The 17325-nt window shown below is 40.3% G+C and overlaps 1 protein-coding gene and 1 long non-coding RNA gene across 2 annotated transcripts; one reads left to right on the top strand and one right to left on the bottom strand.

Annotated features, from left to right (window-relative positions):
- Window positions 1–4503: 4503 nt before the first annotated feature.
- On the top strand, window positions 4504–9302 carry LOC105051850 (ABC transporter G family member 25). The gene is made up of 4 exons (XM_010932484.4): window positions 4504–4754; window positions 4883–5717; window positions 7500–7640; window positions 8147–9302. Exons 1-4 carry the CDS (start codon window positions 4656–4658, stop codon window positions 8998–9000), a joined length of 1929 nt encoding a protein of 642 aa, XP_010930786.1. The 5' UTR covers window positions 4504–4655; the 3' UTR covers window positions 9001–9302.
- LOC140851588 (uncharacterized) lies at window positions 8272–16446 on the bottom strand. The gene is made up of 2 exons (XR_012134335.1): window positions 15253–16446; window positions 8272–8814 (listed from the first exon to the last, which is right to left on the bottom strand). It is a non-coding gene; the product is annotated as an uncharacterized lncRNA (long non-coding RNA).
- Window positions 16447–17325: the final 879 nt, after the last annotated feature.

The following is a 17325-nucleotide window of genomic DNA, read 5'->3' as shown; positions in this document are numbered from 1 at the left end:
TATGCTGATGGATGGAAGGGAGAAATTGAAGAGCTATGAAAAACATGCAAAGTGTAATCCACTGATTAATGTCACAAAAAATGACCAATTATTCTTTTGGCACGGAGGATACAATCCAAATCTTTCCCACTTTTCGCGAAGCCTCTTACCAATTTCTAGCTCATGATTCTTTTTGTGGCTGAACTGGTCAATGCATCCACTTTAAGTGACACCCTATCCTGAAATATATATGGGGGCTATCATCCTAGTGAATGGGCGTAGGAATGGGTGTATTGAGATGTTTGGTATATCATCAAATAATTTTTTTTTTTTTTAAAAAAAATGTTCTTTCCCTACTTGCATCATCCGCACGTGCACTTTCTCTTTATTGCTTTACTTTCACGTGACCGGCTACTTGCTTTCTTCGATACAGCCTATAGTGTCTTAGTGCGATGCAGAATTAGCTTGCAGAAATAGTACAGATATTGATAATTATTGGGAGGGCAAAATTGCAGATTGGAACAAAATCTTGACCCAAGCTAAACTTTGGAAGTACAAAAATTTTTAGCGTTTATTTATGCAACAAAAGGAAGGTGGGTCTTCTCTAATTGACTGTGAAAAAAAGTTTGAGAAAGTAAAAGTGGAGAGCTATTATTACTTCAATTAAAATTTTAAATAAAATATTGCAGAAGCTTTTTTGTGATGGTTACAGCCTAAACTCTACAGAGCCCCTTGCTAACATCTTTAGAGCAAAAGTTTCTCGACCTGATGCTTATTAGCATTACTAGTTGATAGAGATGTCCACATATCCATAGTTGCAATATACACCGTTCATCAAACTTTGCTTAACTAAGTAAAAAATCAAAACCTTTGTAAGTGTCGAACGAACCTTAAGGAAAAAAAAAAAAAAAGAAATTTTGGAGTAGCAAGATGATTGTATGCATATGTATAGTTAAATAAAAATAACTAAAATGCTAGTTGAAGATCATTTTTAGAACTTCATTTTTTTGGCAAACATTCATCATAACACAACAATTAATGTTAATTGCTTGACTAAAATTTTCTCTTATTTTTGCATATATTTTTTTCTAAAAAGTAAGGTTATGACCTATGAATAAGTCAGTAGGATAAAAATTTGTACTTCATATAGATAGCTATCTATCTAGACTGCCACAGGTAAAATTATAAAATTCAATAAATCGAAGGTACCTAAAAACAAAATTGTATTAGTCAATTTATAATGTTGGACCAACTTTAAATAATCCTCTTAATCCATCATTACAAGTCATATCATCACTAAATTGCTAGTTGGTTATTTACGTATATATTTTACCTGTTAATTATATCGCTAGTGCTTTAATTTAGTGTTCGTTGACTTGTAATTTTAGGAAAAAGAGAGGATTATCTTTTCTTAATTTGCAATATGATTGGTGCCTTCCTTTCAGTTATGGAGCCCGTGCCAGAAGAAACCAAGAAATATAAGAACTACGCACATCATCTATGTGAATTTTTTTCTATGAAAATGCCATGTTGTCAAATACTTAATATCTTGTCACATCACAAGATTTTTTTTTTTTCTTTTTCATTCTATACTTCAAACATGGTGCAAATTAAAGCACATATACATGAACATGTAGTTAACCATATCCAGTGTCTCTTTGACGTTATCCTTACGTATATACACCTGTTATAAGAGGCCCACTTAATGAAACTGTGGTACATATACTGTATAGAAGGTGTTAGAGCCTACATCTCAATCATCTATGTCTTTATGCGACATGCAAGACTGTACATACCAAACTCTTCCTCACCCTATGTCCATGGTGACTTCCAGGCTCCCACAGCCTAGCATGCATGTATTGTTTCTTTCCATGCATATACCTCCACAAGAGAAATCATTAGTTAAATATGAATACAGACACCGTCTCTTTCTCAAGAACCGGACGAGTCATGCAATTATCTTCCATCTACATGGAATGCTAGAAGCTAGCTTGGACACCAACACCGACTTCCACATTGCTTTCGTTCGAAGTCAAATCATTTACAATGACCTATTGACATCACTTTCAAAGCTTGGGCAGAAATCCATGCCCCTTTTCCGGGCTTGGAACTGCAACCGTGCCACGAATTTTTGGTTCAAAGTAAAACATTTAATAGTCCTTAGCTGTGACGATAATGTTTGATATCTCCCAAGTTAGAATACGACCAGATATTAGAGAGAGCGGTCACTGGGAATCCAAATGATAGGTGTACATCACAGCCTAAAGTAACGCTTCTTTTGATCATCATCCACAGTTATATTCCATTCCTTGCTGTTTATATGAGGAAAAGGGAAGGGAGAGAGAGAGAGAGAGGGGTTATCCTGGGGATGATTTTTTTATTTTATCTTTCTAGCTCTCGCTGTCCCTATTAATATTCTGGGAAGTGGGTGGCACGTTAATGGCTCACGCCAGTGTCCTCGTCACCAAGGGACACGTGGTGAACTGTGGTCGCAGTGGACCTCGGGGCCCACCTCACCAAAGAAAGCTCAGTGCCTTGGGTGACGTGGCACCATCACAAGCCTGCACGAGACCTGGCGCACCAGGTGGTCTCCTTTTGCTCCTGCTTTCTCTTTTTTTACCTTCGCGAGTTCGTTTCATGTAGTCCTCATGCATAATGTAAGCTAAGCGACGTCGGGCGACCAAACCCTCCAGACCCGGGCATAGATTGTAAGAAGAAACCTATATTAAACATAATATGCATTTTAAAATTTTGAGTACTATAAAAATGACTTCTTTTTTTTTTTTTTGGTTTGTTATGCCAAAAAGAAAAATGACTTCCCATAATTTATACATGGTCTTGGACTAATTAAGCAACCGAGACATTCACGTTGAGGTGCCAAATCAACGGGTTCATACTACTCATGCAGTTGCACCTACGTACTTACCATGCATTGGTTTTTATATATAGAATGTCTCAAAGATTTTTAATTCATTAGAAAAGATATCTTTAATCAAGCATATATCTTTATTTGAGGAGTCAAAATCTTTTATTCAAGACATCAAAATGGTTGGGTTATATTAATTGGTCTTGCCCTCACCTACTTCACATTTTTCTTTTTATCATGTTTCATAGTTTTCAACTATAGTCAAAATTGACTATATGCTAAATGTTATGTTCATTTTAAGGAGAAATTTTGTTGACCATGAATATGGTTTTGAGATGAGTACTGAATCTTCCATTTGGGATATCCAATCAGTTTTGATACATTATTTCACATACCTTATATCTAGCTAGCAAGTTTAATTTCTTAATTATATCTTTTATTCATATGGACTTCCATTGACATATCCAAGGTCAGGAGTACCTTATTATTCACAAAAAAAAAAAAAGAATGGATTTATCACACAATGTTGTTTTTTCTCTCTTTCCAGAGCTTCTTCTTCTTCTCTCCTCTTTCTTCTTCTGCTCCTTCTCCTTCTTCCCCTCCCTTAACGACTCCCTCTTCCTATGCTTCTCCTCCTCCTTGCTATCAAATTCCAATTAAAACTGAACAAACCCAGTTCAAGCAACATTTTAATTTGTTCTAAGAAAAGATAATGAATTTTTTAACAACAAATAGTTCCTTGTGCAATATTAACTGCTGCATGAAAAATCTAATGAGATATCAAAATCTCATATAGAGAGACAAGGCTGTATAAAGATAAGGCTAAGAAAGCAAACTTGTTTTCTATAAATAAAATTTGACCGCTAACAAGCATGTGAAAAGTTTAGACACATCCAATCACTTTTGTTAAGATGATCATGATATCAACATCCAATCCCTCATTTTCTCTCTAGTTAAAGTTGAATAGACCCATTGTTAACAACAGCGATCCCTCATTCTGGCTCAAACCGTTCAAGGAGCTCCATAAGTTCACCATTTGCAACTTGTTGCATTGCGAGCTACAACTCACCCTGGACCAAAGCCACTCTTTTTGCAAAGAGCCGCATTTATCGAGCATCTCTCTTTCCACCACCTTTTCCCCTTACTTTATTTCCCCTTTACTTGTGTGAATCGGAAACGCGACATGTACATATCAAGCAACAATTATCGTCACCTTCCTCCTCCCTCACTCAAAATCCAGACATGTCCAAAAATGTTCAACAACTTGAAACCAAGGGCCCGGCCCCTCTGACCCCTTCGGCACCACCCTCTGGAACCATTTAACCAAAACGACCAACCCAACCACTCCCAAACTCCCGATGCGTTGCACCTATCCTTCGATGCTTTCTCCCTTCAATGTCGAGAGAGAGAGAGAGAGAGAGAGAGAATTCGGCCGTAAAGCAGTGCATGTGGAGCGAGAAGGGAATTGACGAGGCCGTTAAGAGTTAGGCAGGCTAGCTAGTAGTCTCTTTCTCTCATGTGTTCCCAAATCCTCCCATGGAATGAGTGACGTTGGCCAGCTGGCCTCCTAGATTCCCCCCACAGCCTGCCACGTACCCCCTTCATCTGTAGCCGTTTCCCCTTGACGTGGCCTGCACCCACCCACCCCAGCACATCTTATAAACCCCCCCCCATCCCCCTCCCCTGCCCTTGCTCTCCATCCATACCTCTCTTCCAAACTTGCTACTAGTTTCTATCATCCTCCTTTTTATCTTTTACTTTCTCCAAGCTCTTCGAGGCGACAAACAATTAATTAATACACTGCTACAAAATGCCTCCCAACTGCGAGGAGCATGACCAGAATAATGAAGTGTCCAACCCATCTATGGACTCGTTCATCTCCAACTCTTGCTATCCTCTCTCTCTCCAGGTACTACTACTTCTCCTACTCCCATATATTTTATAACAATTCACTATGATCATATGCCACTATTCTTTATCTTCTTGTTCATATATGTGTTTTTTTTGTATAACACTTTGCTTGTTATGGTTTTCAAGTTCATGGACATTACGTATCGCATCAAACTCGACCCCAAGGCGTCCGCCAGAGGGAGCGGAATCAAGAGGATATTCCACGGCGGCGCCGGAAATTCCTCAGCGGCGGTTCCCGAAGAGAGAACCATCCTGAATGGCATCAGCGGGGCCGTCTCCCCCGGAGAAATCCTCGCCGTCCTCGGCCCCTCGGGTAGCGGCAAGTCGACTCTGCTAAGCGTCATCGCTGGCCGGCTCCAGGGGAAGCACTCCGGCGTCGTGCTCGCCAACGGCAGCCGGCTGACCAAACCGGTTCTCCGGCGAACCGGGTTCGTGGCCCAGGACGACGTGCTGTATCCTCACCTGACCGTGAGGGAGACGTTGGTTTTCTGCGCCATGCTACGGCTGCCGCGGACGGTGGCCGCGGCGGAGAAGGTGGCGGCGGCCGAGGCGGTGGTGGCGGAGCTGGGGCTGGGGAAGTGCGCCGACACGGCGGTGGGGAACGCCTTCGTTAGGGGGATCTCCGGCGGCGAGCGGAAGCGGGTCAGCATCGGCCACGAGATGCTGGTGAACCCGAGTCTCCTGGTTCTCGACGAGCCGACGTCCGGTCTGGACTCGACCGCGGCCTATCGGCTCGTGGCCACGCTGGCCGGGCTCGCCGCGAAGGGCCGGGCCATCGTGACCTCGATCCACCAGCCATCGAGCCGGGTCTACCAGATGTTCGACTCGGTTCTCTTGCTCTCCGAGGGGAATTGCTTGTATTTTGGGCGAGGGAGGGAGGCCATGGACTACTTCGGCTCGGTCGGATTCGCTCCCCGGTTCCACGTGAACCCGGCCGACTTCATGCTCGACCTCGCTAACGGTAAGTGCAAGTGGACCTCCCAAAGCTTCCAGCAAACTATAATATTAATTATATGAAATAACTAGCATAAATAGAAAGGAAATCCGATCAAAGTTGACGTAAATATGCTTTTTGTTGCATTATTGGAGGACGTATCCAAGGAAAATCTATCATTCTGTGTCCACTTTTCATTACTTCTACCGTTTGAAAAGTTAATATTCGCATTATCTCTATTAGAATCCGAGCTCACCACATAGAGAGATGTACATATAGAAGAGAAGGGAGGAGAATAAGAAAAGGTATTTCAGCAAAGTTTTGGAGTAGGGAATCTGGAAAAAGAGTGTATACGTGGTTTCTTTTTATCTCTATTTTTTCTAAGAGATCTGCCAAGAGGAAAGTATTAATTAGAAAGTAAAGGTTTCATCGTTGTTATACATCCACTCACTTTATACTCTCTCTCTCTCTCTTTCTATACACACACACACACACACATATATATATATATATATATATATATATATACCTATGAGTATGGCTATATATATATTTTTGTTATCAGTCTTCGTATCTACCCGAAGTGCTGTGAGGAATGTAAAGTTTATTGGTTCTGTGGATTCGTCCTGCTTCCACTCCCAGGTTTGGAGTCCCCTCACCCCGTCCCATCCCTATGGGCCGCCTTTATCAGGGGGAGAAAGGTCGTATATCTATCCAAAAGCGAGGGGCTCATAGATTTCCTTGTTTCACTTTCATATGCTTGGATCCGGATGCTTCATGATCTGATCACCCACGGGGCACGTGGCATAGGTGGTGGGAAGGAATAATGGTGATCCAGGCTGAGGAGTACGTGTCGGGCAACCTGCGGTGGATGGGGGCTGGACGGTTAGCTTTCCTTCTTTAGGCATGCTTTTCCTGTGAAGGGACCCTTTTCTGCAACGAGATATTATATACATATCCAATTCCACTTGGGTTGCTGTTCTTCCACTGTGTCCCTTTTTATTTTTATTTTTTTATTTTATTTTAATTTTTTGGTATGGTCCACTGTGTTCCTTTCATTCCCTGGTATTGTCATGCGGAGGGAGAGCCCATCAGTCCATCTCCATAGGTGATCCATCCACCATATTCTCCACTATCCCATGCACCCACATGGATGGTTTTTGGAATTATGGGTCATCTCTGGTGACAGCATCCAGCCTCTCTCTCCTCAATGCTTTCTTTCTTTATATATTCGTCCTCCCTCCCAAAGGTGGATTGACATCATTTTCTGTTGATGATATGATCCACGTATTTTTCGCACCTTTGCTCGTTTGATGTTCTTAGGTTTTACACGAGTCAAAAACGAAATAGCTGTTAACCCGGGGGCCATTCTCCCTAAAGTGAGGTAAATAAAATTGACGTGGACCACTGGGGAATAGGGAGCAGTACCAGAGTGGACAAAGAGCTTCACATGGTCAAACTGGTCTATTACGTTATTGTTTTCTTTTTCTTTTTTTTTTTTCAAAAGGAAATTAATTAAGTCTATTAAGTTATTGTTGATGTCCCCTAGCTTCGGGTAGTGGGGACCTTGTCCCCAAGAGCACTCTCTATGGCAAGCAACTATAAGCACTTTAGCTCGGGTTAAATGGATCAACGGCAATTTTTTAATTCATCAAGCACTCTTGACGTTGGATAAAAAAAGAAAGGATATCGACGTCGGATCCATGAAGCTAACCACTAGCAAATGAGATATAAATCTTGTTGGTGCTTGTTTATGTAAGAGTTTATGTGAGAGTTTAGTGCTGAGTGGGTGTATTAATTTAATTGCAGGCGTTGCTCAGATAGACTATCAAGGCGATGCAGAAAAGTCCAATGTAAAACAATCTCTTGTCGCCTCCTACAACAGAGTGCTAGCTCCAGAGGTGAAAGCCTGCATTACCGCTGCCGTTGTTGGAGATGCTGCCCAGAGTGGTAACCACCTAAACAAACCGTCCTTGAAGAAACAAAATATGGTTTTTATAAAATGCACCTGCTAGTTGATTGCAAAGCATGTCATGACAGCATAATTGACAGACAAATGTGATTATGGAGTATGCTAGTTTCTACCATGGCTCAAATTATTATTATTATTATATTCATGTGGGTTAGTTTCTAAATAAAGCTTGTGTATAACTTTCTATAGTACAACTGAGACAAACAAGGAGACCTGTAATATATTATTTCACAGAGGTCGTAAAGAAGAGGAAAGGAGGAAAAACTCTAGGTACTGACACCAAAGTAAAGATCATCCAGTAGAAATAGCCAAAATCATAATCAAATGAATTGATACATACATACATATATTATACGTAGCATCAAGAGAATGAGAGACCAGAAATTTAGCCTTGATAAACCATATAACACGCTACCATGCACAACAACCAACAAGACAGTGAGACTCTAAACCAAGTTTATTTGAACTCTTCTTATTTATTCAGGCAGTGAAAGACCCACGATGAAGGAGCACAGAAATTGCAGTAGCATCAGCTGGTTCAGCCAATTCAGCATCCTTCTCTGCAGAAGCCTCAAGGAAAGGAGGCACGAGACCTTCAACTCTCTGAGAGTGTTCCAAGTCATGGCGGCATCCATTCTAGCAGGGTCCATGTGGTGGCACTCCAATATTCATGATGTGCGGGATCGGTTGGGTCTTCTCTTCTTCATCTCTATCTTCTGGGGTGTCTTTGCATCCTTCAATGCCGTCTTCACTTTCCCACAGGAGCGTGCAATCTTCATCAAGGAGAGATCGTCAGGCATGTACAGTCTGTCCTCCTATTTCATGGCTCGAATGGCTGGTGACCTCCCCATGGAACTTATCCTTCCCACCATCTCTGCACTGATATTGTACTGGATGGCTGGGCTCAGGCCTGAGCCAAGAGCATTCATGCTTACGCTGGTTGTGTTGCTTGGCTACGTTCTGGTGGCACAAGGTCTTGGTCTTGCCCTTGGTGCAGCCATCATGGATGCGAAGCAGGCTTCCACCGTGATCACAGTAACCATGTTAGCATTCCTTCTCACTGGGGGGTTTTATGTTCAACATGTGCCAAGCTGTTTGATCTGGATGAAGTATACCTCATTCACCTTCTACTGCTACAGGCTACTCATCAACCTGCAATATAAAGAGAGTGAATTGGTTACACTTCTAGGTTTGTCTCATCACAGGAACGGAAGGGAGACAGTAGAGCAGGAGTTGGGTGGGCAGGTCAGTACAGTGGTGTGCATTGTGGCTTTGGTCGCTATGTTTGTGGGATACAGGATTTTGGCATATCTTGCTCTCAGGCGTATCAAAACATGAACCCAGTAGCAGGATTAAGTTAACTATACTATATTCACAGGCATGCGGGTTTTGGGGTATCAGGCAATTGCACAACGAGGGAACAAGGAGCAGTTTACTTGAATGTAAAAGATGGCTACTGAAACAAGCGAGGGTACATTTGAATGTTAGGGATCCTGAGGTGGAGGTCAGTAACTAGAGAGTGCAGTGGTAACTTGCTGTCAGGAAGCAAACATGAACGCTTCCGTTGGATGTCACAAAAATGATCATCATAATTTGTCCACTTGCAAAGTTTCAAATTGAAATCAATATTTGTTCATCAATCTTTATATCTTCAAGTAACAGTAGGTAGTCATATATATCTTAAGACTTTTTTTTAGGCAATTTTTGATGAGCTAGATTTTCTTTTAACTTATTCTGTCAACATGTGGAGTGCAGGTAGGTTCACTATGATATTCAGTTGACATGGTACAGGTTTTTCTCAAGTTTCCTTTCCAAAGTAGCAAAGGCAGTGTGGTAAATTAAGCTATATTACTGCTACAACTGAATCATAAGTTTTCCCTCCTATGTCACATGTGACATCCACGTTGCAAACTTTTACTACCACTTCCATCCTGAGCAATAATCTTGTCATATAGATGATCTTTATTCTCCTTGGTTGAAACTTGCAAGGAATGCAAATTTTGGATAACCTTTACATGTACGCATTGATGACGGACAAAAGGTCAAATGAAAGCTACAGCAGCATCTAATGTCATCTTAAGGTGTCAAATGCTAAGCTATCATTCGTTAAGGATGAGTTTATCAGGACCACAAGAATACAGAATATTGTCTTTCTATAATAGTTAAAAATCTTTAAACAAATTCAATAGTCATTGTCTTTAATTATCTATTATTATCTTTAATTTTTTTCTCTCTTTCCATCATCTTCAATTATTTTTTTATTCGCTGATACTGAAAACCTGTGTGTTGCTTTCTCTTAGTAAAGGTCTCATGATAATGATAGAAAAAACAAAGGATAATAATCGAATGCCCACTAGATCATATAGGCATCTGCATGACAACAACAAAAATGAAGAGCACAAATAATTCTAGTTACTTCATTTCCAAAGAGTGGAGACATAACACACATGAAGCCAAAAAGTCACTGAATTCTTTTGAATGAACCATCACAAATTTATTCCTTAAAAAAGAACAGTGATACAATATCAACATATATTCCAAAGTAAGAAATTGCAACTTTACATGGAACTGTAAGCTGATCATGGATTCATTTTTGTCCTGTTTGACCACTAAATTGTATATTATTGCACAACTCAGCAACTGTATGCTGCTGTTTCCTAATGTGCGTATTAATTAACAAAAGAGTGAGGGAGGAGTAGAAGTATCCCAAGAATAAAAGAGAAAAGTAGCATATTTGAAGAGAAAATCCTTGGAAAAGCAGGACTTGAAAGCAAGAAGAACTGACATTGAAAAAACAGATAGCAGGTTATATCGCTAAAATAGAATGAGATAGAGACGCATATGCTCTAGATCAATAATTTGAAGAAAGGAAATTTAACAAAGCAAATTGGCAGTTTGTTAAACTATAGGATATCTCCTCTACCCCAGATCCTTCTTCAGTAAAGAGGACCTTTTCTCCCAGTCCACATCCCCCACCATCCTACAGAACAAAGCCAAATGCAAGAATGTACTACTTGTGCCATATGGTTAGAACGTTCAAAAAACAGGCATCCATTGGAAGCCACACAGACGATTATTATCGGAGCATAACTACAGTAGAACAAGATGGTATAGACACAATTTCACTCTGATACCATCAATAATGGTTTGCGTTAAATAATTTTTTGGTCTGTGATGCACCTAGGCAATGGTTTCGGCTGCAAACCACACTTTTGGATAAAAGGAGATCAACATAGAAGAATACAGTGTTTGGATTAAAGATTGATTAGAGTTGCAATGTCGAATAAGTGGGACAATAGGCTGATGCTTAAGAGGGTGAGATACGTGGCATATTGACACACTTCTAGGCAAAAGACAATAACTGAAGCACCAGACAGGTGAGAACAATCAACACGATTTGAAGCAATCAATTACAAAAGCACCATGCTCAATTAATTCAAAGAAATGCTTGGAAAAGGGCATGTGGTCCAGATGCAAGCTTATAAGAACGGAGCTGTCTACTCAAACAAGCAGTTCAAGTTATGGTTTTTGGGCGATGATTGAGAGAACAAAGACCAACTCCGACTATCTATATAACCACATGTTTGATAACTCACCTAGAAGGCCAAGTCCCATTAACTCCAAAATGCAGTAAATAAGGTTCATTCTCATGAAAAATATGAAGGTTGTGCGAACAATTAGTGTATTAAAAAGCAGATAGCGGGCGGTAGTGGTTGGGAGGTTCAATAGCCAAACAACAGTGAATAATAGAAGCAGGTGCCATGTACCCAAAGTTGGTGGTAAAAACATGTCAATATTTCTTCTTACTAAGTAATATAATATATATATATAAAAATATATATATATATATATATTACATTAAAAAAAAAATCTCGTGTTTAGCTTAAAACATCATCCACTTAACATCATAATATCATATCAACATTCATAGTGTAAAGGTATTGTCATCCAGCAAACATAATCATATCACTCATAAGATGAAAGTATCCACAATCACATAACATCAACAATAAAATAAAGATGCCAGCAATCAAATAATATCAATTACAGAAGAAAGATGTCCACAATTATATAACATGATTCGCTGAACAAAACATCATTAGCAATAGATGATAGACTAGTCTAGAGTCCAGGCAAAAAAAGTCAATGACAAAATGATGATTGATTGTTTCAATAATCAATCATCATCTGCTATTTCTAGGAGGTCTGGTTGCTTGATGGTCCAATCAAAAACTCGCCCAGCCTGCTTTGGACCCACAATGTAGTAGCCACTATGATGGTTTTTGCCTGAGTAACCATGGTGGTTGATTTTTAAAATAATACCAAGAATTTAACTTACCTTTGGAATCACAAGGTCTAAGTTGGTCAATAACTCCATTATACAAATATATGACACACACACACACACACACACATATATATATATATATAGAGAGAGAGAGAGACTATGACTGGTTCTAAGAGTATGCAATCAAGGACTGCATAGGAAAGAAGTCTAATGCAAAACAACATGTTGATATTGCATGATATGAATATGCTCTTCAAGAAAGGTAAAAAGAAAAAAAAGAGTTGACAGAAAAGTAAGTACTTCCAAAAAACATATATATATGATGATACGAATATGCTTTTTCAAGAAAGGTAAAACGAAAAAAAGAGTTTGCAGAAAAGTAAATACTTCTGAAAAACATTTAAACCTATATATCTTAAAACTACAATTATCATAGGACACTGCTCGTATTTAAGGATACCAAAACAACCTATATCATTGCCTTCTGACCCTAAAATAACTAATCAAGTTACACTTGCCAACATAGCAACTCAGCTTAGGCTGTACTCAAGTCTTAAAGACTTCTACAACTCTCCAAATTTACCAAATATATAAAAGCAAAAAGTACAAAAAAATCACAGCTAGTTGTCCTTTTCTTTTTTCCGTTTTTGATGTAAAATGTCAGGGTGGAAAGAGAGTCTGTGAAACCAAGAATTTTCTGACTCAAAGTGCACTATAACACTGTCTTCACTCTTCATAGATGCTTGCTGGGACCATGAAAGCACATTTTTGGCATGTTTGTTTTACTTGTTTTGCAACAGTTTCTAGAAACCACAATCTGTACCCTGTTATTCAGGAAAGAAAAAAAGACCATAAACTTGGTTCTGTATCAAATTTTTAGAAACATTATAGCTCATCAAGTCTTATCCTGTGAAATTCTTCACCTACTAGTAGTTCTGGTTAGGGAATACATCCACTTGTCACTACAAGCTTCTCTCAGTACTTTTTCATTTCATCCTTTCATCCATTCAAGTTATTCTAAGACTTACCATTCTCCTTCTGACCTTGCAACACATTTTTGAGGCCCTCCTCCACAGATCTTTAATACACATGTTCAGACCATTTTAGTTAGTTCACACTCAATCCCTGTTTAATAGAACTCAGGCTTTCCCTAATTTGCCAAACAGTAGCCTTATCCTTTATAGTCTTGGTCATGTTAGAAATTTCGTTTCTAAAAAAATTAGCTTCACTCACATCTGAACACCCATTTTATTTAACAGGAAATGTTTAGTTCCATCTAGTTTTGGCATATCGCTGCCATGCACAATTTTTCTTTGGGTTTTCTTGAGATTTTGATTTTGTGACCGAACCAGCATTTTCAAAACCGCCTCGAACCGCCTGGTTTGGGGCGTACCAAGCTGAACCGGTGCCAAACCGGGCCGGTTCAGCTGTGGTTTTCGGCACCAAGAACAGAAAAAAAAAAAAAAAAAAAGGAACCGCCTGGTACGGCCCTGAACCAGGCAGTATATGGCCCGAACCTGTCGGTTCGGGCTTATTTCGAACCAAACTGCCCGGTTCGATGGTTTAAAAAAAAAGAAAGAGGCAGAGAGGAAGCCGAAAGACTTCCTCTCTATTTCTTTTGTTTCTCTGATTTTTTCCTCACTCTCTAATGTCGAGAACACCAAGAAATCATCGGAACAGCGTGGATTAGAGATATGTTCTCCTTCCTAGCTTCCTTTCTTCTCTTCCCCCCTTCTTTTTTTTAAAAAAAAATTCGTGAAAAATAAAAAAATAAGGGAAAACTTTGTCAACATTTTTTTTTTTGTATGATTTTAATATATGTTGTAAATCTATGGATGATCTACACAATGACACTAAAATCATTAATTTTTATTAAGTATATAATTTTTAGAATTAAAAATATATTTTCAAATAAAAAATTATTTTATAAAAATAAATTTTGAAAAATAACTGTAAAATTAGATTATTAATGAGGGACTTACAAGCTACTTTCACATGTGATTAACGCTGTATCGAAATGATATGAACATTAATTAATATCATTAAATAACAATTTAAACTTCAAAACATTCAATAATCATTAAAAATTTCATTGCATACCCCTTTTTCAAAAAAAAAAAAAAAAAAAATGGCATGCCGGTTTGGCCGGCATGCTTGACCGTACCGCATGTCGGTATGGTTCAGTACCAGTACCGTACCACACTGGCCGGTCATACGGTACGGTTCAGTATCATACTGTACCATACTGGCCGGCGACCGGCACCATACCATACTGGCTGGCGACCGGCATGGCCACCGGTACCAGTACCAAAAATCTTGGACCGAACAATGCCAATGCTTGATTGATCCTCTGATTTTGTCTTGCACGGCATGTAACCATGTGGTTGCAGAGGCATTTCAAAGAACATAAGGTCTTTAACATTATCAATACTCTAGTCAGGTAAGTTGTTTTAGTCAGTTTTGGCTTATTACGAATTGGCTTTATCATCAACCAGTTTCAGTTTCCAGTAAAGCCTAGTTGTCATAGTTTTAAAGAATATGTTTGCCTTCAGTTAAAACAAATATGAAAAAAAAAGGGGGGCTAAATCCCATCTTGCTGCAACCTTACAAAAACCAAAACAACTAAAATTTTTAAACCATATTTGTCATATGGCTCGCAAAAATAATAAGAGGCTTACTGTCAATCTAGCTGTTACTGATCAGCCGTTCAGAATTTGTAGCAGCACCCTGCAATGTTTGTCTTATTAATTCTTTTTGTTACAATTAGCAGTATTATAACATAACTTGTGGCTTTCTTTTTCAACAACTCAAGAATGTTCCGCCTCCCTTCCAAATTACCGATATGGTCCACAGTTAGCTGGGGAATCATATATTGCTTGTTCATTAAGGAGGATGTGGACTTGCTCACTCCTAAAAAGCAGATGCCACCATACTCTTTGTGAAAGATCAAAATTATCATGGATTCTTAGTCCTTGTCTTGAAATGAGATGTTATGATAGCTAAATACGACTTCTAGTCTAGCAAATGTATTTTTCAAAAAAAAAAAAAATGATGTAGACTTAATTGCATATAAAATACAATTATCTACTTGCATCAAATTAATGTGGAAGCACATTAGAATTATTGCAAGAAGGTGTTCCACTGCCATTGAATTTCGTCTCTTCATTCTTCCATGCATAATTTGCAAGGCAAAAGCATTGAATAAATGTGTAACTATTTTACAAGTTGATCAAAATTCATATGCACCTATGCAGGAGAATTTGATTTCAGAGTTAAGAATAGTCATGAGATTAAAAGCGTACCTCAGAGAAGAAAGCCGGTTATCTCCTCTCCATAAGAACAGTGATTCAGACGACTCATTTAGTGGACCAGAACCTTCTTGCATCAGACCATAATTGCATCATCACTCTTGTCACATATCAATTGAAAACCACCAATAAATTTGCGCAAGATGATGAACACTTTGCCTACACAAGGAATGATTAGATGGGCAATTAATTCCCAACCTCGTCAAACATCTTAACAACTAAACTCAATGTTGCCTCCCGCATTCAAAATTACTCTGTAAACGATCTCCCGTAATCTTTGTTCATCACCACTCCCAAAACTCCCTCCCTGAACCAAATCCGGCATTTTCCCTAAATTGTTATCAGCCAAGAATCCATTAAACACCATTGACCCAAGAACTCTGATCGCATCTATTGCCATCCCAATCCTCCATTATAATCGAAGCAGAATCTGATAACAAGCGGCAGTCGTCGAAATCCCCATCCCCACCATCTTCCCTAACAGGGCATTGCATTCCAACATTCTCCCCTTCCTTCCTCATTCTCCAACCAAATTTGCGAATGTGATCACATCCCACAGATCCTGTCCTCCGCAATCCGACAATCAGGCATCCCAGAGATCAGCGTATTGTAGGTCCCGGCGGTGGCAACATCTCTCCGTTCCATTCCCGCCACCACCTCCTCCTCCCTTTCCATCTCCCCGCTCCTCAAGTAACCGATGACCAGCATATACAACCACGTCCGCATCCCGGCCACTCCCAGGCATCTGCTTCGCCGCCGCGAAGGCGTCGTCCGCCGCTGCCGTGTATTAGGGATCCGTAGAAGAACATGTTGGGGACGGAACGCCGCCATGAGATCGAGCACCTCGATGGCCAGCCTAGTGCGTTAACTTAGGAGGAAACCCTAGGTCAATGTCGGAGAGGAGGGATCAGGCGATCTCGAGGTGATCAGAGCGGATGAGGGCGTCGAGGAGGGTGGAGAAGAGAAGGTCAATCGGAGGACGCGGCGGAGAAGGCGGGAGGAGGGGGATAAGAAGGGCGGATCCGAGGCGGAAGCCGGGCTGCCGGACGGCGCGGGAATAGACGGCGAGGATTTACCTCGGAGGGGATCCGGAGGCAGTGACGGCGCGGAGGACGGCGGCGTTGGAGAGGGCAGGTGGGCGGCTGGAGGCGGTGCAGCTTGGAGGTCGGCACGTGCGGGGGAGGTTTATGATCGTCTTGCGACCATCTACATGGCCTGCTACCTCTCCGTTAGATTTAGGCTTGGCCCATGATCCACTTGTGATTGACGGGTTGGGCCTGGACATAAAGATTTGGATCATAAAGGGGTTAACTTGATCCAACCTATGTATTAGATGGGTTTGCATAGAGTCCTGGTATGTTTAAGTTCACCTAACCCTTTGAAAACCTTGTTTTAGAAGTAGGTTCTTATCAATCTGATCCAAACTGACATGGTTACAAACAAACAACTTATGTGTGTCTGTTTAGGTAGTAAGTCAAGTTCACAACTTGTTTGATAAGTGAGTTTGGATCTATCACCTATTTTTTAACCTGACTCGACTCATTAACATATTTTCGCATCGATCACATAGTATCCAACTCTTCTTTCCTCTGAATGTTTTTGTCTTTCTTATTGTACGCTTGTAGTTTGTTATTACTAGCCAGGCATATTCCGTGATCATATTGTTGTGGACAGACCGCAGAGGAACCTCCTTAATAGTCCCACATCGAGCAAACTCTGAAGTGTCATGTACTTAAATAGGATACGAGCATGCATTCCCTCACGAAGCGTCTTTTTCCTTCCGATCGAAGGACAAAACCGTAACTCTGGGGGTTCTCACCGGACCAGTAGCGCTTGGGCCCCTGGAGAGACGGACAATACCTCGTGGGATCCGAGGCGGCCGCTCCGATGACCTATTGTGAGCGTACCTATGTCCATGCTAGAGAATAATGGTCTCACAAACCTCATTTTGTGAGCCTACCTATTGTTCATAGCTAAAGTAGTGGTTGAGCGAAAGAAGTCCAATTGAATGCAAATAATTTCCAATTTGACGAATCCGACCCAAATGGATGTACCTAATTAAAACTT

This window comes from Elaeis guineensis, chromosome 9 (assembly GCF_000442705.2).
Source record: "Elaeis guineensis isolate ETL-2024a chromosome 9, EG11, whole genome shotgun sequence".
Taxonomy (NCBI): Eukaryota; Viridiplantae; Streptophyta; class Magnoliopsida; order Arecales; family Arecaceae; genus Elaeis; species Elaeis guineensis.
This window is presented reverse-complemented; position numbering and strand designations above follow the sequence as displayed.

What these genes read in the sequence shown, in the direction of transcription:
- LOC105051850 (XM_010932484.4), top strand. Translation starts at nt 4,656, where the DNA reads ATGCCTCCCAACTGCGAGGAGCATGACCAGAATAATGAAGTGTCCAAC. An exon ending in GCTATCCTCTCTCTCTCCAG is followed by an intron (nt 4,755 to 4,882) that starts GTACTACTACTT and finishes ATGGTTTTCAAG; the next exon opens with TTCATGGACATTACGTATCG. An exon ending in TGGAGATGCTGCCCAGAGTG is followed by an intron (nt 7,641 to 8,146) that starts GTAACCACCTAA and finishes TTATTTATTCAG; the next exon opens with GCAGTGAAAGACCCACGATG.